Below are 20,672 nucleotides of genomic sequence, written 5' to 3' on the forward strand. Positions count from 1 at the left end.
ACATTGGGGAGGGTTGGCTGTGACCACGTCCTAACACTGCAGGAGGTCAGACAGGGGCTCAACAACCCAAACCCAGCAGACAAAGGTGACAGTGGCACACAACGTCACAGCACAGCCGCTACGCCCATGGGCCCTCACAATGACAGGTACTAGGAAGCAAGACCCATTCCCAACAGCACTCGGGGCGGGGACTGGAGGGCTCACTTCAGTTGGAAAAAGATACAATTCGCACTTCCTGGAGCGCCCACTTCTGCTTCAAGAACTCGATGAGGCTGGAGACCTTCCGGTGCAGCTCCACGATCATCCTAGAGAGACGGCAAGTGCGGGGAAGGGACGCTGGGACAACAGGGACACCTTCGGCTTGAAGCACCAAAAAGAGAAAAGGGGCCTTGGAAGGGGCACCAGGGAGGGGGCGTTTGCTGGGCCCTCAGCTCCTTTTCCTAAAAATGAGCCTTTCCAGGTGAGAGCACCTAGGATTCACACGGAGCTGTGGAGTGACGGCCATGCATGCACCCTGCACCAGCACCCGGTCTCGACTGGGACACGGGGACGACCGCCGCCCTGTGCTGTGAGCTCCTCTTGGGCTCAGGAAGGGCGGGTGTCTCGACAGCCTTCCTCCACCCGAGAAAATAAAAACACGTAAAAGACAGAAATAAAGCGCCGACACGTGCTACAGCGTGGATGCACCTCAAAACCACCCCGCGCAGCGAACGAAGCCGGTCGCGGGAGGCTCTGTGCACGACGGCACGCTGCGACGTGTCCAGAACAGGCAACCGCACGGAGACAGAAGTAGACTGGGGGTTGCCGGGGGCTGGGGGAGGGTGAGAGCTGAGGGGTGACTGCTGATGGTACGGGGTCTCTCTTGGGTGTAGTAAAAATGTTCTGCAACTAGACAGAGGCGGTGGCTGCACAGCACTAGGGATGCACTAAACGCCGCTGAACTGTAAACGTCAAAATGGCTAACGGCCCCTTTTGTTATGTGAATTTTACCTCAATTTAGAAAAACATACAAATGGAAAAGGCCCGTTCTGTGGGTGCCCTGTGCACAAACCAGACACAGACCTCCAGGGAGCCAGCGGGGGAGGAACAGTGAGGGCTTGAGGGGGACAAGGGGAAGGCTCTGCAGCCACTCACCTTCTCACCACGCACTCTGAGCTCGCACAACGGCCTGAGACCCCTGCCCAGGTGTGGACCTGCAGCCCGGCGCTCCCAGGTGCCCCAGAGTCACCCCCACACCCGTCCTCATGCGCTGTCAGAGCGCGGAAGACCACGTTACCTGAGGCGTGGGTTCTGGGCAAGGCTCTGCACACGGGCCCAGGCGTGGTTGTTCCGTGGCTGCAGCTCTACAGGGACCTTCAGGGGCAGGCGCACTGGCTTCTGGTCCTCTTCGTCACTCAAGCCTGCAACGGAGGGGGCGGGGCGGGGGCGGGGGGGGGGGGACACCATGAAAGTCTCGCGCAGACCAACCTTGAGGTAGAAGGCAAAGAGCTCCACCAGAAAGAAAACCAGTGGGACGAGGGAGCTGCGGACAGACCGCCTAGCGGAGGGGGGCAAGGACGGCAGAGAAAGACCCGCAAGGAAGAAACTCCGGCTCGGCTGCTTGTGCATTTGCAAAGGCAGAGCCACAGACCCGGCCACAGAGGCCACGAGAGCCTCCATCCTGACAACGGCTGACTGCTCTGTCTGAAGGTTTAGCTCCTGAGCCAAACTGGACGCGCTGCGTGGACGCACAGCTATGACGAGGAAGAGTTTCAAATTCACGAGCAGCCCGTTCCCAGGACTGGGATGAAGCGGGGTCAGACACAAAGCAACGGCAGAGTCATCTGTAGCTCAGCCAGCCCATCATCAAGTGGGACGAGACGGGCACCAGGTCCGATCCCGTGGGCTACGGGACGTGCCGGCCCCGCCCCCATCCACGTACCGTCTGGATCGCAGAGCTTCTTCAGGGCCCGGCACATAGGTGCTTTGATCCGCAGGTTCCTCCCTTTGTAACGCACGGTGGTGGCCCTGGGAAAAGAGTTTTGAAGGGACACTGAGGCCTCCGAATGAAGAGAAGGAAGGAAGGGCCGTGCGTCCAAGAGGCGCTGAGCCAGAGCAGGGGGGCCTGGCCACGCACCCGCCCCTCTTGCCAGCACCTGCCTGGCACCGCGCGGGGCTCCCAGGATAGCAGGTAGACGCGGTGACAGACGTGATGTGGTGACTCTGGACACCCTGCTGCTCTCCTGACCACAGCTCACACCCCAAGGGGACAGGAAACACACTGTGCCCTCCCGCTCAGCGACTGGCCGGCACGAGCTGGGATCCACCCCTGCAGGGGCCGCTGCGCTGGAGGCCCTCAGACGCCACCCCTCCCTCCCCTGCTCCAGGTCTGCGGGCTCGTCCCTCTTCAGCCCCTCAAAGCAGAGGCTCTCAGTCCACCTCTACATAACCTCTCCGTGACTACCTGGCCACATCCGCGTTGCCCCCAACCCCTCTGTAAACCTTACCAGCAGGACCCAGGGCACCGGTAGCTGGAGGTCAGGGGTCACCACATGCTCCCCCCAGCGACCTGTAGGCAGGCCCAGAGCACAGCTGCAGATGGGCTGGAGTTATTTAAATTAAAGAATCACTATGCAACTAATAAAATCAGTACAAAAGCAAAAAAAATAGTTCCCTCTAAAAAATATAGTTGGAATACCTTGGAAATACTCGATAAAGGTAGGCTGTTTTAAAAACAGCAGTAAAATTAAGTGTGGGCAAGACAAATAATAAAGTCGCCCAAGAAAAAAATTTAGGATACACATAACATTATTACAAGTGGTTATTTTTGGCAAGGGGAGCACCACGGGGTGGTTGGGAGGGTCTTTTATTTTATATGTGTATTGTTTGAAAATTTTATAAGAATGTAATTTTGTATTAGTCGCAAAATTCTTGGAAATGCTATTCTGACACAACGGTTTCAAAAGGAATGCCGCACAGGAGGCACGGCCCCCGCGGACGGCAGGAGAAGCCCCCACTGTGCGCCTCGGACAGAGACAGCTCAGACGGCAGGAACATCAGACAGGGCATCACCACAACCGCCACTTCTCAGAAACAAAGCTGTCATCTCCTTTTTCCTAAAACGTAAGTGACTCTAATTTCAGCATTTTAAGGTCTCAGTATCCTCCACAGTGGATTTTACCATCACTCCACAATCTTTAAGGCTTTAAGCAAATGTTTATAAGGTCAAACAGAGAGGTCCTGGTGGGGTGCGAGGACAGGAGCAGCAGCTGGGTACAGTCACTGCATACAGAAACCTCAATGATGCCTCACGCCACGGCAGCCACAAGTCCCCGCACCCCTCCGCCCCTCCCTCTGTCCCCGCACCCCTCCGCCCCTCCCTCTGTCCCCGCACCCCTCCGCCCCTCCCTCTGTCCCCGTACCCCTCCGCCCCTCCCTCTGTCCACGCACCCCCTCCACCCCTACCTCTGTCCCCGTACCCCTCCGCCCCTCCCTCTGTCCACGCACCCCCTCCACCCCTACCTCTGTCCCCATACCCCTCCGCCCCTCCCTCTGTCCACGTGCCCATCCGCCCCTCCCTCTGTCCCCGTACCCCTCTGCCCCTCCCTCTGTCCAGGCACCCCTCCGCCCCTCCCTCTGTCCACGCACCCCTCCGCCCCTCCCTCTGTCCCCGTACCCCTCCACCCCTCCCTCTGTCCACGCACCCCTCCACCCCTCCTCCCTCTGTCCACGCACCCCTCCGCCCATTCACTCATCTGTCCATCCACCTCCTCGCCTGTCCCTCCACCGCCCCGCCCGCGCGAGCACTGACGGAGCTCCTTCTGTGCTGGGAAGCTAACACAAGACACCGAAGAGCAGAGCTGAGACGCGGAAAGCCTGGCCACAGAGGCAAGGCCCCAGGAAGAAAGCTTCCGTGCCCCCACTCCCTTTCTGTCTGGAGGCGTAAATCAGAGGGGACGAGTGTCTCCACAGAACATGTTCTCTTGAGACACTGTTCTTCAACCACCTTGACCCAGGTGTAACATACAGATAACAAGGGCCACCACAAGTTGTGTGGTTTTCGTTTTTTTTTTTGAGATAGGGTCTTGCTCTGTTGCCCAGGTTGGTCTCAAATTCCTGGGCTCAAGGGATCTCCCCTACCCCAGCCTCCTGAGTAGCCAGGATTACAGGCACCCGCCACGGCAGCTTTATTAATGACGCTGGCGCAGGGCTGCAGGAGAAGGGACCAGGAGGGACACTGGGAAGACCGGCGACTAAGCCTGGAGTCAATTCCTAAGCCATCTCTCCCGGGAAGTGCTCTGGAAGCAAACGCACTTTTCTGCTTCTTGCTTTCTGTTCCATCTGCCCCAAACAAATCAGCAGTAGGCAGGGTTTCAACAGCCGGTGGAGCTGTGTCATGTGGCACCTGTGTTTACAATAATCACATCTTCCGTTAAACTGCTATTTTGTGACTTCCTTTTTTTTCCTTCAATGAAAACGAGTGCCCCCTTTTTCATTGCTCAGTAACCATACTCGGATCACAATCCTCCTCTTGCTAATGTAATTTCTAACACCAGCTTGAAGCCGGGGCACCGTATACAGTGAAGGGCCACGCTCAAGCTCACAGGCAAGGACTCTCGGGTCGGGCCACGGTCCCAGGACGTGGTCCACACCTCCCACCCCACAGCAGCCTGGAGGCTGAAAGACAGGCCAGGCCTTCCTTGGGGCGCTGGGTTTAAGAGGTAATGCCTGTGGCAGAATCACAGTTTGATCTCTCGCTGAGTACACCAACACACACAGGGCTCTCGTGAACTCCTCCCCGGGTCTAGCAAACAGACGACGGAGCAATCCTCCATGTGTCTGGCTCTGGCTTCCCTCTGATGTGCTTTCTTCTCTGCACAGACACTTGATAAATCTAATAAGCACGTGCTAAGTTTCTGTGCCTCTGGGTCTGGGAATAACATAATAAGATTCAATTTTAGTTTAGACCTTTTCCCAATTCATTTATTCCTTAATTTAATTTTATAATTCTGTAACTGAGAGATTCACAGTTAATTGAATGGGGTCTGCATGAAGAGTATAGACAACAGCTAGTTAAATACTCCAGTCGCCTTTGGTCTGAAATCAAGGAAGAGTCTTCCATGGGCACCAACTAATTTGTTCCCATCTCTGTTCCACCACTACAGATTTTTTGTTTGTTTGTTAAAAAGAATGTCTGTTGGTGAAAGAAGGGCACATAAATTGATGGAATGAACAAAAGGTCCCGAAACGGACCCCACAGTACAGTCACGGGTGGTCTTTGGCAGGCAAGCTGGAGCAGCTCCTCCGAGAGAGGACAGTCCGTTCCAACAGTGGTGCCGCCAGAACCCGACAGCCAGAAGCAAGAAAATCAACTTTGGCCCAAACTTCACATCATACACAAAATGTAACTCAAAGTGGATCGTGGATTCAGACGTAAAACTATAATACTTCTGAAGAAAACGCGGAAGAACACCCTTGATCTTGGTTTAGGCAAAGAGGTCTCGGACCCCACACTGACAGCACAAACCACAAAGGGAGTCACTACAGGCCAGACTTCATCAAAGTGACGACCCTTGCTCTGTGAGAGACGCTAAGTGAACGCGAAGGCAGGCCGCCGCCTGGAGAAGCGTGTGTGTCGCACATCCGACGTGGGACCTGCCATCGGAACACACAAGGCCCTCTCTAAACTCAGTCCCTAGGAAATGGGCAAGATGTGAACAAGCACCAAGACACACAGATGGCAAACAAGACCAAGAAGGACACACAGCACCATCGGTCACCAGGGAAATGCAGATCGGAACCACCCTGAGGCACCACTTCACACCCACGAGGACGGTCAGAGCGAACTGGAAACACCAGGTGCTGGGGAGCACGGGTCGCACTGACCTCTCACGCTGGGAAACGCTGGCAACTGGTCGCCAAGTGAGACACGCGCTCCCACCTCCTCCTCGAGGGGACGCACCCAGGTGAAACCTGGATGCCTCTGGGGACGTTAACAACAGGGAGGATGTGGGAAGGGAGGGCAGATGGGAACTGCCAGCAAGCCGGTGTCCCTCCACAGAGGACGGGCAAGCAGTCTGCGGGAGGTCGGCACGCGGCAGCGCTCAGCAGGAAGCAGGAGCGAGCAGCAGGTCCGAGAGGCTCAAAGAACCCCGCGTGAACACTGCTGGAGGGCGGAAGCCACCCTCAGAGGGCCACAGCTGTGGTGCCATTTGGGTGGCTTTCTGGAAAAGGCTAAACTCCAGGGGACGGGGAGCGGCTCAGTGGCTGCGGGGAGGAGGCCACGGCAAAGGCACAGGGAGGGATTTTTCGGAGGTGCTGGACGTGCCCTGTATCCTGACTGCGGGGGCCGCACACCCGTGTATTTGTTAAAACGCACAGAACTGCACGAGGAAGAGGTCAGTCTACACAGGCTGCCCCTGGATGGTTCCACCTGGACGATGACATTCTGGGAGGCAAAAGTAGACGGTGAGACCACCAGTGGGAGTCGGGCGGGGCAGGACAGGCACAGGACTAGCAGCGCAGTGAAACCCTCCGTGTGACGCTGCCACAGAGGACACGCAACAGTACACATCGGTTAAAACCTACAGACTGTACAGCGCCTAGGCTGAGCCCTCCCGTGAACTGAGCACTTTGGGTGACAATGACGCCCCGTGGGGCTTTGCGGATGTAACAAAGGGACCGACTAATGCAGGACGTTAACAACAGGGAGGACGTGGGAAGGGAGGGCAGATGGGAACTCTGCCGTCTCTACAGTTTTTCTGTAACCCTAAAATTGCTCTAAAAAATAAAGTCTGTTTTAAGAAAACCAAACTCATAAAATTGTACACCAAAAAGAGAAAAATTAGCCAGGCATAGTGGTGGACACCTGTAGTCCTAGCACTTTGGGAGGCTGAGGCAGGAGGATTGCTGGAGCCCAGGAGTTGGAGGCTGCAGTGAGCTGTGATGATGCCACTGCGCTCCAGCCTGGGCGACAGAGCAAGACTCTATAAAACAAACAAAAGAAATAGACAAGACCCTGGTCTAAAAGCCATAAATGTATCACTCTGGACACGCCCTTCCCACACAGAGAAGGCAGGCGCCCTCCCATCACCTGCAGTGTCTGCGCCCCCTCGATTTCATCGTAACATCGTACCAGGTTATCTCATGTGTCCACACATGTACGCAGACACGTGCACACACACGGGAAAGGCCTGCTCAGCGGACCCACATCAGCTGCCACGCCACAGCTCTGTCAGCACTGCGTCCCGGCACCCATTCGTGTGCCAGGCAAGCAGAGGCGCTCGGCTATTTCTAGAAACCATGAACACACGACTCAGCAGTCTGTCTGTCTCCTCTCTCTCCACGGTTGCAGACGGAAAGCTTTCCGCCAAGCTGCCACAGCACCTTGTTGTCACTGTGCTGTTCCAAACCTTGCCTCAGGTGTCTCTGCACCTCTCTGAGGGACAGTAACAGGTGAGGTGCCAGGGCCTGGGGCCAGGTGAGCCCCCAGGGTCCCAGGGCAAGCGCTGCTGCACCCTGACAGAGGCGGAGCAGACGTGTGGGTGGAAGGCAGGTGGGCACCGCAGCTGGGAGGGCGCCCGCGCAGGTGACAAGCCACAGCAACCGCCACGCACGGCTGCAGCCCTCTTCCTGGTGCCTCGGACTGGCCCAGACCTGCTCTAGGAAGTCCCACTCCCCTTTTCAAGGCTGCTTGGGAGAGCACGTGACCCCTGGGAGGGCCGGGGCGTGAGGGGCAGAGCTGGCGCCCAAGAAGGCAGGGAGACCGTCAGAGCAGTCCGGGGGGACGCAGGAAAAAGCCATCGCAGAGGCTTTCTAGACACACGGCGACGAGCACTCAGACACGCACGGCGGCAGAGGAAAAGAGCCCAAGAAGGTGAGACCAAGGGCCATACCCCAAGACCACAGCCACCGCCCTCCCTCCCCAGGGTGGCGACGGCCCTGCCCTGCCCTCCGGGCCCAGCACCTTTGTTGGGGCTGAACCATAACCAAGATGACGCAACGTTAACTCTAAGGGTCCTCGTTGAGCAAGGGAAGAAAACCACACACATTTCAACTCCTGTACTTCAGAGATTAAATGTAAACATCCACAAGGAGTCAGTAATGTTTCACAATAAAACTGCGACTTACCCAACCTGAATGAGTTCGTTCAACTTGGTGGCATTCTTGTCATCCATACCTTCAAGTGGAAACACAAATAAATGAGACCATGAGGTAGTTAGGAGCAACACCACTAAAGATTCCCATTTTATTGTCTTCAGCAGAGACTCCAAATCCTGTCACCAAACATCAAGGGGCTTCCAGGATGAAACCCCTGCATAGCTGCAGCCCTTGCCCAAGTCACACCAGCGAGTCCACCGCCCCTGGCGCCTCTGCTCACCTGGAAGGTACCTGGAAGGTGCCGGCACGTCCTGCCCAGCTGCTTCCCCAGGCAGGCGCACTGCACGGCTGCAGTCAGCCGATGTCTCCTCCCCAAACTCCCTTCCAGACCCAGGGCCACTCTGCACTCCTGTCCCTAACCGCCTGCTCTGGACAGCCTGGGTGCCACACTGCGCCCCGCATGTGCTTTTCTGGTGGGCTCTGTACCTGACCGCGTCCTCGTGTTGACCCCTGGGCGCCAGCCCCGAGGTCGGCTCAATGACGGACCTGACACACTCCGTGTTCCCAGAAGGGATGTCCCTCTGGGACACACTGTGCTCCAGTGTGCAAGAAAGCAGGCAGGGTAGTGAGTTCCTGGGAGAACCCGGGCGGTGGGCATTTGAGTGCTCACTATAAAATTCACTGATTTCTTCTGCATGTTTTTTGGGGAAAAGAACCCCACAAACACACAAGTAGGCTGAAAACCAAAGACAAACTCGTCACGGCAGCCAGAGCACGCACCTCAGACAGACAGGACGAGGGACCACTGGCCCGCCAGAAATGGCACAGGAGAGGCAGCGGGCACAGCTCGAGGGGCGTGAGGAAGAGCCTGTGCAGTCGGAACTCTATGCCCAGCACAAGTACCTCTCAAGGACGAAGACGAAGACTTGTCAGATAAACAACTAAGAGCACGCACAGCAGGCACAGCTGCATGACAAGAAGAAAGCACTTTTTCCAGCGTGAAGGGACACGTCGGCTGGACACAGAGCTGCACAGAAGTACGAAAGCCCTGCAAAGGACCCAGGCGTGGACTCGTGCGTTCAGCAGGGACGTGGCCCGGCCCAGCACTGCTTTCCGCTGAGTCCAGCCAGAGCCCTCAGCAGCAGCCTCCAGGCTCCGGTCACCAGGCGAGGCAGCGAGCGCCAATCGCCTCTGGACAGACCTCTGCACCAGACGAGGACCAGACAGCTAGCCCCGGAGCCAGCCAGGCGTGACGCTGCACGGTGGCTGCGCCCCAGCTCGCCAGGTCACTTGCCAACCATGTCATCTACTTCCCTCAGGTCCCTTTTAACTGGGGATGACACCAGCATATGCAGAAGCTAAGACAATGCCAACAGGCCACACGTGTGAGCAGAGACTCAGTTTGCCGACGTGGGACTCATGTCTGTCTGGAGACCTCAGGCAGCACAAGCCGCTAAAAGCACATCCAACCACAGAGCTCTCAGCACATTTCCGAGTGGCCCAGAGCAAGCTGCCAACATGCAGGCACTCGGGGCTGTAACAGGCCTGGGTGTATCTTACACAACACGCAAAGCGAGGGCACCATGGAGCCCGGCACGTGACCATGTGGTCTGTGAAGGCAAGTGGGGGGCAGGGGCTCAGAGGGGAGAAACCCCCAGTGGGGTGAAGGGCTGTGAGAGGTGTGTGTGTGAGCGTGACAGGTGTGTGTGTGAGCGTGCCTCTGAGTGTGATGTGAGCGGGGGCACAGGGACTGGCCAGCGTGCCACCAGGACTGGGCATGGCAGGAGCCCACTGCTGGGCAAGGGGCATACAGGAGGGGAGTGAGGTGTGGCCGGGAAGATGGGCCTGACGCCCACACAGAGGCTCTTGGTTGGGGGTCCCATGATACTCCGGGGAAAGTGAAGTTGCCCAAGGTCCCGGGCAGGGGATGGACAAGGGAAGAAGTCCACAGACTCAGGTGAAGTTAAAGATGCCCAGAGGGGCCACGGCACTGTGCCCACAGCAGGGCGGAACCCCACGCGACACCATGAATAGATGCTATTTAGGGCAAGGAGAGAGGAGGATGGAGCAGAGGAAGCAGAGATCAGAGGGAGGCGGGGCTGAGGGACCTGCCCCAACCCTGTGAGGTGCGCAGAGAAGAGGAGGCTGGGGAGAGAGAACTTGGGGCAGCGGGGCAGCCCCCGGGGCACTGCCTCGAGCAGCTGCCTTTGTGCTGGGGCCAGGCTGAGATGAGCGCGAGTGGCCAGGACACGGGGGTAGCGACGGTGCTGAGACTCACGGCGTCCTGGGTCAAGTGGGCAGTCACCGTGGGAGCAGAGGTGGCAATGCAAGTCCTCCACACACAGGTGGCACCTGAAGCCGCAGGACTGGGCAAGGCCACCCCGATGAGAACCAAGAACCAGAAGGAGGGACAAAGGCCGAGGACAAGGACCCACCGTGATGCAGGCATGTCAGCAGTGGGCAGAGTGAGAGGTGCAGAGGCCTCGTGGGAAGAGGCCCCAAGGCTGGGGGCCAGGGCATCCCCATAGGGCCACCAGCTGGTGGGGACTGACAGGCAGGCTGGAGAAGACAGACACCCATAAAGTGTCCGTGGAGGGAACTGGGCCCCGGGCAGTGGTGCAGAAGGACCAGGCAACAGGGAGTGGGGACACGTGGTCAAGACTGGGTTGTCGGCCGGGCGCGGTGGCTCACGCCTATAATCCTAGCGCTCTGGGAGGCCGAGGCGGGAGGATCACTTGAGCTCAGGAGTTCGAGACCAGCCTGAGCAAGAGTGAGACCGTCTCTACTAAAAATAGAAAAAAATTAGCTGGACAACTAAAAATATACATAGAAAAAATTAGCCGGGCATGGTGGCTCATGCCTGTAGTCCCAGCTATGCAGGAGGCCGAGGCGGGAGGATCACTCAAGGTCAGGAGTTCAAGACCAGCCTGAGCAAGAGCGAGACCTCGTGTCAACTAAAAATAGAAAGAAATTACATGCACAGCTAAAAATATATATGGAAACAATTAGACGGGCATGGTGGCGCATGCCTGTAGTCCCAGCTACTTGGGAGGCTGAGGCAGGAGGATCACTTGGGCCCAGGAGTTTGAGGTTGCTGTGAGCTAGGCTGACGCCACGGCACTCTAACCCTGGCAACCGAGTCTCAAAAAAAAAAAAAAAAGACTGGGTTGTCCTTAATCTTCCTGGAAGGGGACAGCTGAGAGAGCTGTAGCACGAGGGGTCCTTGAATGCAGACCTTCCAGAGGCAGAGGGGGGCTGACCACCAGGGCAGGTGGGCAGGAGGCGCAGGAGTGGGTGAGGAGCCGGCACGGCAGGCCCAGACCGGGCCAGGAGCAGGGGTGCTGCCCGCTGGCGTCTGGCCCCGCGGTTAGGACGGGGCAGTGCAGCGGCCGCGCTGGGGAGGGTGGGCTGGAGGAGGGAGAAAGAGCACCCGCTGCGCAGGGCACAGACATGGCAGGAAGGCAGCGCCTCCCAGACACAAACGCCAGCCTGGCTCACAGCGCTGCCCACCAGGAGCGAGGACAAGACAGAGGGACAGCAGGGGCCAGAGCGCAGCAGGTAGAGGGTGACTGGCTTACACGCCCTCCCCGGTCTGCCGTCCACCCTGAGCTGACTGGGGTGGTGAGGGCTTGTCGCTGTAGGTCACGGGCCTTTCACTTAAGCTCTGAGGCAGCCCAAGGTGTGTGCCCCTACAACACCCCATGGATGGGTAAGGCGCCGTTGGGGGCAACACAGGGAGGACAGGCAGGGCCAAGAGGTACCCAGGAAGGCCAGAGCGTCCCTACCTAACACTGGTGTCAGAACCGTCTAAAGGGAACCTGGCCACGAGGAGACAACAGAGCAAATCCAACATGATGGGAGAGAGGCCTGGACTCTTCAAAACGCCAGATGGTGACAGACCAAGCAGTGCAGGCTACTCTGGGGCAGAGACTGGGAGAGACCCCCCGTCACGCGGCCCTGGACGGGAGCCCAGACCGAGGTTTGGGGGGTTTGGGAAACCCAAATGCGGCAGAAGGTCAGACAGATTCCCGTGCCCGTGTCTGCTCGCTGTCCTGGGTGCGACGGCAGGACAGTGGCTGTGCAGGAAAACATCTGCGCTCTCAGGTGACGTGGGCTGACAGCTGACAGTCAAATGGTAGAGCGTGTGTGCGTGAACATGTGTGTGCCCAAGAGCACGTGTGCACCCGTGTGAGAGAGGGAGAGCGCACGGGGCGAATGGGAGCGACTGGCGAGGCCCAGTGTGGGTGCGTGGTCGTGGTCACACCCTTCAGTTTTCCTGTTACCAGAATGTTTTCAAGACACAAGGAAAACAGAAGCATTCCTGGGCACTAGGATCTAAGGTGACAAGGACAGCAGGGCCCCAACGGGGGAGCGTACTCACAGCCCCCAATCTTCTTGCGCAGCTCGCCGTAGCAGATGAGGCCGTACAGCTCCTGGGACGACTTCTTCAGTCCTCGCGAGAACACTGCGGGGCGAGAAAGGGGGTGCGCGTCAGAGAGGGAGACGGACGTCCAGGGGCGACTCGGCTCACGTGCGCAGGATCAACACGAGGCTCGCACTGACTTCGTGGTTTTGATCGCTGCGCCCTGACCACGCAAGCCGTCAACCTGGGAACGCTCGGTGGAGCGCACAGAACACAGTGCTGTTTCTGCAGTTTTCAAAATAAAAGTTAAACACAAACAAGGGGGAAGCGGTTAGAAAATCCCCCCTAACAAGCAGGGCAAGTGTCCCGAGGAGAAAACAGAACGCTCAGCAGCGGACGTGACAGCACTGAGTCTGTTCTGTCACCCATCTCTGCACACACGGGGTGCACCCAAGTGCCGGGGGCCAGGCAGGACAAGGGACCAGGGCACAGATCCTTGCCATGCCTGACGTTCACCCTCCACCCTCAGCAGCAACCCAGCCTATCCGGGGGCAAACAGGCCGGGACAGGTTCGGCCGGACATGGCCGTGCTCCACACTCCACACTCGGGCTCTGGTGCGAGCAGGCGAGCAGGCGGCGGCGGGAGCTCATGCGGGAGGCAGACCTGGGCGGGAGTGCGCTCTCCTGCCCACACTCCCCTCAGGGGCGCCTCCCTGGAGCCGTCCTGCCCCCAGCAACGCAGCAGGGATGGCCAAGCAGAGGGACGGGACGCTGCCTCCAAGCACCTCTGTTGTGGAGAGTATAAAGCCTAAGCTGCTTGGGCCACTGTCATTTTGACTTTTTCGATTACATGAAGCTGAACCTCACAGGTACAACAGAGTAGAGGCACCTCTGGGTCATCCCAGAGCAGGGACGAAGGCTGCTTGTCCCTTCCACGCTCTCGCCCAACGGCACCCTCTGGTTCTCTCCCCAGAGACCTCTTTTCAAGGCTCTGACATCTGGCTGTGTTTATAGTAACAGGAAAGGAAAAGAAAAATACAATAGTAAGTGGACAATAAGGTTTTGAAGACGTAAAGCAAGGCTTCCGGACCGTGGGTGGCCCTGAGGGTCTAGGACACTGCCAACACCACAGGCCAACTGTCCGTGGCGCCTTCCTGAGACCCAAGATCTCACCAGACCCTCAAAGGCAACCAGAACTCAGGAAACGCTAAGGCTCGCCATTCACTGCGTGACCACAGTGTGGTCTGTCCACGCGGTGGGGTACTACTCAGCGGTGAAAAGGACCACGGTTCGGAGACGTGCTGCGACGCGGACGAGCCCTACAAGCGCTATGCTCAGTGGGAGCAGCTAGACACGAAGAGCACACACTGCACGATTTTGTTTATGAGAAATGTGCGTAACAGGGAAATCCATGGAGACAGAAAGTAGACTGGAAGATTTCAGGGCTGAGGGCCCAGGATTTCCTTTTGGGATGATGGAAATATTCCAGAACTAGATAGTACTGATGGCTGAAACACCTTGTAAATATACTAAAAACCACTAAATTGTACACTTTAGATGATGAATTTTATGGTATGTGGGTTATATCTCAAAAAAATATTTTGGGGGGAGGCTGAAGTGGGAGGATCACTTGAGACCAGGAGTTTGAGACCAGACTGGACAATATAGAAAGACCCTATCTCTACAAAAAAATAAAAAATTAGCCAGTCGTGGTGGTGGCACCTGTAGTCCGGGCTACTTGGGAGCCTGGGGCAGGAGGATCCCTTGAGCCCAGGAGGTTGAAGTTGCTGTGAGCTATGATGATGCCACTGCACTCCAGCCTGGGTGACAAAGTGAGACCCTATCTCCAAAATTTAAAAAAAAAAAATTGCTTTTAATCCGCCTATTTCAAATGGCAAAAAGGAAAAAATCTACAACCCAGAAGACAGAAGAAAACAGCATCAAGAGCAAGAAAGCACAGAAAGGGGACGAGGGGAAAGGAGGCAAAGGGACAGAGCAGGGGGTCTAGGCGGCGTCCATCTGCTGCCTCCCCAGCACGGCCCCTGGGGGTTTCGTCCCAGACCCAGGGGGAGGAACAGAGCTGGCCTCATCCAGACGCTGAGGCTGTGCAACAAGCCACGCCCAACAAGAGACACCAGCAGAGACGCGGATACACACAGACGTCACCCTCTGTGGTGACAACGGCACGGTGGCCGGCAGGACTCATCTATCTGGGTGGAAACCACACAGGATTAACGAGACAACCAGACCCCAGACCGCAGCACACATGAAGGCCCGGGCTCCCGAGCAGCAGAGGAGCGGAGGTGGGCGCGTTCTGGCGCACGCACCGCGGTTCCCACTCTGCTTCGCGAGTCAACACCACACACTGCAGACGGCTGCTTCTCCGCCCAGTCAGAAGCACCACGACAGGTACGTACCATGTATAAAACCTGCTGCCACCTGAGGAACCCAGACACCTCAGTGTCCCGGTGACCTCCAGCCTCAGGCTGATGCCAGCTGCGAAGGCTCGACCGTGCCAGGGGCCCGGGCAAGCGCGGGCAGAGGCTGGCGGCCCCCGACTGAGAAATGACAGGGACCGTCAGCGAACGCAGGGGAGCTGCGACTCCACAGAAACGAGGCGCACCACGCAGGCCCCCGCCAGGACGCGCCGTCAGGAGGCAGCAGGGCATGGAGGGAGGGAGGGAGGAAAGCGCAGGCCACTCAGAGAGCGGAGGGCTCGGGCCGGTCTGAGCCGCACGGCGGCTGTGTGGGAGCGTCCGCCCTTCATCCCCGACGGGAGGGGAGGCCTGGAGGGAGGGACACTGCCAGGCACCAGAGGAGGTGCAGGACTAGGAGCCTGCACAGCAGGGGAAGGTGACAAACATAGAAAGGAAACATTTGCTTAAGTGCCTTCCCAAATCAACACAGGCAGCAGCCTAGGTTTGGCAGACCCTGAGCATGCGCCCTCGGAGTCTACCCTGGGGACCCGGGCGTCCCCGCGGCACTTCCCCGGCCTGTGGGCAGGAGAGCAGCAGACTTTCCGACGGAGGCCTGTGGAATCCCATCTCTGCATCAACACCAGCTACCGAACAGCCTCCCCACCGCTCCTCCCGTCACTGGCCACCTCCTCAATTTCGAGAGAGCCTTTGGGACCAGGCAGCGTGGACAGCAGACACAGCAGGGGTGGCCGAGACAAGAGGCTCCAGTGGGCGCGAGGGCACAGAGGCAAGGGCTCGAGGAGGAGCGGCACAGCCACGCTGCCCCAGGCAGAGTGCGAGTGGCAGAGAGGAGGGCTCGGGCGCATGGAGGCGCCAGCGACGTGAGTGCACGGAGAGCACCGCAGGGACGGAGAGCAGGACTGAGCACGGCACGGGGAGAGATTCTCCCGACACGTGGAGGTGGCAGGCGACCGCATCTCCAGGGTACAGAGATCGTGATGAACAAAGGGTGCTCCGGCCAGAGGCGTGCCTGGAGGTGAGCCGGTCACGTGACTAAAGACCAGCCTGCACGATCTGGATTCAAATACAGGCGGGCAGAGCCTGGGCAGAGCCTGGGAGAGCCGACCAGCCGCCCAGGCAGGCCAGGGCCAGCCCTGCCCGACTCCTACCCCCACGTGCCCTGCTCAGAGGATGGCCGGCATAGCGCCTGCAGCCTGGCCCCCTGGCTGGACCCCGGGGGCCCTCGCTTACAGTGGGGGACCAGGCCTGACCCAGAGCCCACACGCCATCAGAGGCACACAACACACAACCCAGAAAAGCAGCAGTAAGAACCCCGGAGCTTCCTCCAAATTCAAGCCGACCAAGAGTTACCCGGCAAACCACCGAAGTGCAAGGCGAGGAAATGCGGGCTGAGCGGCCAGAACATGCCAGAAACTGCACTCCAGCAGGAGCGGCCCTGGCCCGGGCACACTCACCATGGTCGAAGTCGATGTACTTGGTGATCTTGTGCCAGGTGCGGTAGTAGAAGTGGCGCACCTGCTCCTTGTTCTTCACCATGCTCGCAGGCTTGCCTTTCTTCCTGTACTTCAGGGCGATGTTGTTCTGGATGGCTTCGAAGTCTTTCCCGTGCTGGAAAACAAGTCCGGGGCAAAAGCACAAGGTAAAACCACGCAGCCCTCCGTGGGAGGCGGATGCCTGCCGAGAAGGCAGGACGGCCTGGCGTGGACAAGCAGGTTGTCCTTCCCAGCTCTCGTGTCGGGACTTCAGCTTTGACTTCCTAGGACCCTAGGTTTAATCAGGAAAAAGGATAAAGTAACAGCAGAAACTCGGGGACAGAACTACCACAGCACGTGGACCCCAAAAGAGGCAAGGAGCTCGTCACATGGCCACCGGGTTCAATCTCGAGAGCTCTACGGAGACCGTGAACTGGGACAGCCGGGGAGGAATCACCAGGAGGCAGGAGGGACGAGGGTGCCCAGCGTGGTGCACACGTGGCACCTTAAAAATAAAACAGACCGACTGCTCAGAAACCCCTCCGTGGCTCTGGCCACACAGAACACATTCTGTACCACAGCGAGGAAGGCAAGCGTGAGCACGGACAGAACACACAGCACAGGCTCTGATCACACCTGCGGGCTGACCCTCCCGAACGGCTCCCTGCAAAAGCGGAGCACAGCTCAGACTCCCAGAAGGCAGGCCACCACCAGTGCTGCCCCAGGGCCCACCACAGAGAGAACCGGCTGCCGGACAACCTCATCAAAAGTAAGCTTGGAAGACTAGCTGGACGGGCGGGCCCAGAGCTGGGGCACCCAGCAGCAAGGAGCTCCCCAGTGTCCGGCTGCTGGTCCCCAGACACGCTTTCCACAGGGAGCGGCTCCTGGAGAAACGGCCGACTTCAGGGCTGGGGCAGGGAGGGCAGCAGGTGAGCCCAAAATACCCCAAGGTGCCAGAAAGTGAGACATGCTGCAGGGGACAGCAACATGTCCAGAGGGCACAGGAGCCAATGTGAAGTGGCTCCAGAGGTCAAATCTGGTGTCATCTGGGCAATAAAACCAAGGATGACATGAATGGATCATGACCCACAGAATAAAACAAACACAAGTCCACGTGGGCATAAACGTAAATAAATAACCGAATAACCATGTAAACGCAGATGCAGGGCTCCTCCTCACGTGGGTCCACCAGGGAGTACAGAAAGCAGAAAGGAAACAGGTCCTTGCTGAGCAGACACCACAGCAGCGACAGCTGTTGACATGGGGGGGGGGGAGAAAATGACAAGCAGGACATTCACATGCTCTGAGACCCAGCAGACACCCCCTGAATGCAGAGATAGAGGTCAATGTCACCGGGACCGAGACAGGTCACACCGCGCACTTCCTAGCGATGCATCAGGAAGGACACATCACGGCTGTGGAATTCTCGACAGAAACGCACCACGTAAATTGGACCAGGAGGGAACTGCAGATAAGCCCAAACTGAGGACCTTCCCCAAACAGGCTGGGCAATTTCAAAAGCGTCAAGGTCATGAAAGGAAGAGAGAGAGGGAGAGGGAGAGACACTGAGGAACTGCCCCAGCCTGCAGGAGCCTTGGGAGTCACACAACCACGTGCCACGTGGGACCCTGGCCCGGAGCCCGGGGTTCCTGCTGGGCCCTGGAAGGCCGGTGGGGTGAGCAGGACGCACGCGAGCTTGTCACCTACGGTTACGCTGACGCTGGGGAAGCAGGGAAGAGGGGATGTGGGAATTCTTTGTCCCCTTTTTGCAACTTTTCTTAAGTGTGAAATGTTTCAAAATGAAAAGTTAAAAAATAAAAAAAAAAAAAACTGGAAGGAAAAAAAAAAAAGCACCTTGTTCATTGTTTTAAAAAGGAACGCAGGGAAAACACAGGCGGCAAAGCTACGTCTGAAACACCTTCCCTCACAGTCCAGACCGGACCCTCCTCCCTCCACACCCTCAGCCTCAGACGAGGCTGGAAACGGACGCGGCCAGCCCTGTCCCTCTGCAGCCGGGCAGGGAGAGGCCAAGTGACCTGCCAGGCTGGGACCAGAACCCACGTTTCACGACTCCTGACCCCATTTCTCGGCTGTGCTGCCTCCTGAGGTCTGACGGCCCCTGGCGGCACCTGGCGTTTCATCGCCCACCTCCTTCAGTGCCTGCGTCTCGCTCTGGTAAGACCGTAAGCCCACGAGGGCAGGGCCTCCCGGCACTGCCAGCACAACCGAGCGCCGTGTCCTTAGCTGTGAACTAGATAAATAAACGGTGGCGGCAACAACAGAAACGAGGCAGAGTTGAAAGTAGGAGAAAGCTATTTGGAGGCGAAGACTCAGAACCTCACAGCATTTACAGGGGGTCGGGAGACAGGACAAGCTGAGCTCTGTGCGCAGGGCAGGGGACGGTGTGGGCAGGTGCAGGGGAGAGGGCGGATGGCCATGCACTCGGGGAGGCCTTCGGCCGCTCTGGACGTGGTGGACAATAAGCACAGGACACTGGCTGTGAGGATGAAAGGTGGGAAACCAGGAATTGTGCGGCAAAAATACACATGGACAGACGGGCGAAAGTGAGAGGGGAAATGAAGTGTCAGCGGCAGGCTTTGCACCCAACACCGCTGACAGGAAGGGCGTTCGGAGGCGGAGAGGCTCGGGTGCCGGCCCCACCCCCCTCCAGCAGTGGGCACGGGGCCCCGCCACAGGGAAAAGTCTGGATGGGTGGGGACTCGAGGGGCCAGTATGAGCTCGTGTCCAGCACTGTCCTAACTAGGCTGGGGCCAGAAGGTGGCCCGTGCCTTGGGGTGGCAGACTGGGGCCCCATGGCGGAGCCCCTCCCCATCCCTCCCAGCTATGAAAGTGGCTCAATCCCTCCACCCTGAGCAGCACTGAGCTGGGTTCTGTCACTAGAAGCATAACGAAGTCAGACACGTGTGGGTATCAAAAAGGCAGCGACCTTCATTAGCATTTAGAGAAGCGACATTCCTCAGAGCAGAGGCCTGTGCTCAGCCACCGTGATCCCACAGCTCGACATCTTAATGGTCACCTTACTCCAACCTGCTACAGCAAGACCCACCAGAGTGCCACTCGTTTTGGTCAGACACACAGTGAGGGACACACACTCTCTGAGATGCACAGTGTCAACAGTGAAAGCATCAGACGATCGGAACAGCCAGTCATCATTGCTAACCAAGGATTTCAGGAGCTCTCACGACAAACCCCCACTTGGCAGCAAAACTAAAACAAGAAGGAGGCTGCACAAGGAGAGGAGCCGACTCACTTGAAGACAGGTACAGAGGGCTGTGGACAGGGGCTCTCCCTTTGCCACTTTCAGGGGACAAGCACAGCAGCCAGACCCTGCAGGGCGCGCGGCTCCCCAAGAAGGAAGGGCCTCACCACAGCAGTGAGTGTTTCAGGCAGGAATCAGCAGTGGTTGCTGGTTCTGAAAACACCCCAGGACCCACCGGTCCCCCACGCCTGACCGACAGCTTACAGAAGGCACCTGGGGACGCCACCCACACAACGGCCCCTGTGCTTTATTCCAAGACTCACAGGGAAAAAAAGACACATCTGTGTTTGTCTGAAGGACTTGACATCTACTCCAACAAGACTCGCGTGCACACTCACTCTCTCTGGACGACCAGGCGACACAGACACACGGGTGCTATCCAAGTGGGACAGGCAGAACTCAACCGTCAGACCCAGGAAGGGAGCGGCCCAGCCACGGGAACAGCCGCAGTCCAGTTCGCTGCCTGCGTTCCTAAGTGTCTCTAATCTCTCCACAAACACACCATGGTTTAAACTCCAAAGCCTTACTCCTTTTTTGAGCCGTCTGTTTCTCAGGCTTGGCAAGACTTTCCCATCACCCCAATTAATTGTCTATTAAAAGAATAAGGTTCTGGTCGGGAGCGGTGGCTCACGCCTGGAATCCTAGCACTCTGGGAGGCCAATACAGGCGGATTGTTTGAGGTCAGAAGTTCGAGACCAGCCTGAGCAAGAGCAAGACCCCGTCTCTACTAAAAATAGAAACAAATTATAAGGACCGCTAAAAATATATATAGAAAACATTAGCCGGGCATGGTGGCGCATGCCTGTAGTCCCAGCTACTCAGGAGGCTGACGCAGGAGGATCGCTTGAGCCCAGGAGTTTGAGGTTGCTGTGAGCTAGGCTGACGGCACGTCTCACTCTAGCCAGGGTGACAGAGCAAGACTCTGTCTCAAAAAAAAAAAAAAAAGAAAAAAGAATAAGGTTCATGCATTGAGTAACCTGCTTCTGAAACTATATGCCAAAGAGTAGCCTAAAACATGGAATGTGCACAAAGATGTTCCC

General features: G+C 57.6%; 1 protein-coding gene across 1 annotated transcript in view; it reads right to left on the reverse strand.

The window, feature by feature from the left end:
- CRAMP1 (cramped chromatin regulator homolog 1) overlaps positions 1 to 20,672 on the reverse strand; it is a 53,787-nt gene that overhangs the window by 22,293 nt on the left and 10,822 nt on the right. Inside the window, exons 4-9 of the mRNA XM_069487113.1 lie at positions 16,335 to 16,488; positions 12,461 to 12,544; positions 8,110 to 8,158; positions 1,922 to 2,007; positions 1,277 to 1,400; positions 224 to 305 (exon numbers count right to left, since the gene is read on the reverse strand). Coding sequence (XP_069343214.1) covers positions 224 to 305; positions 1,277 to 1,400; positions 1,922 to 2,007; positions 8,110 to 8,158; positions 12,461 to 12,544; positions 16,335 to 16,488 — 579 coding nt within the window. The remainder of the gene's footprint in view (positions 1 to 223; positions 306 to 1,276; positions 1,401 to 1,921; positions 2,008 to 8,109; positions 8,159 to 12,460; positions 12,545 to 16,334; positions 16,489 to 20,672) is intronic.

Source organism: Eulemur rufifrons, chromosome 14, assembly GCF_041146395.1.
Source record: "Eulemur rufifrons isolate Redbay chromosome 14, OSU_ERuf_1, whole genome shotgun sequence".
Lineage (NCBI taxonomy): Eukaryota > Metazoa > Chordata > Mammalia > Primates > Lemuridae > Eulemur > Eulemur rufifrons.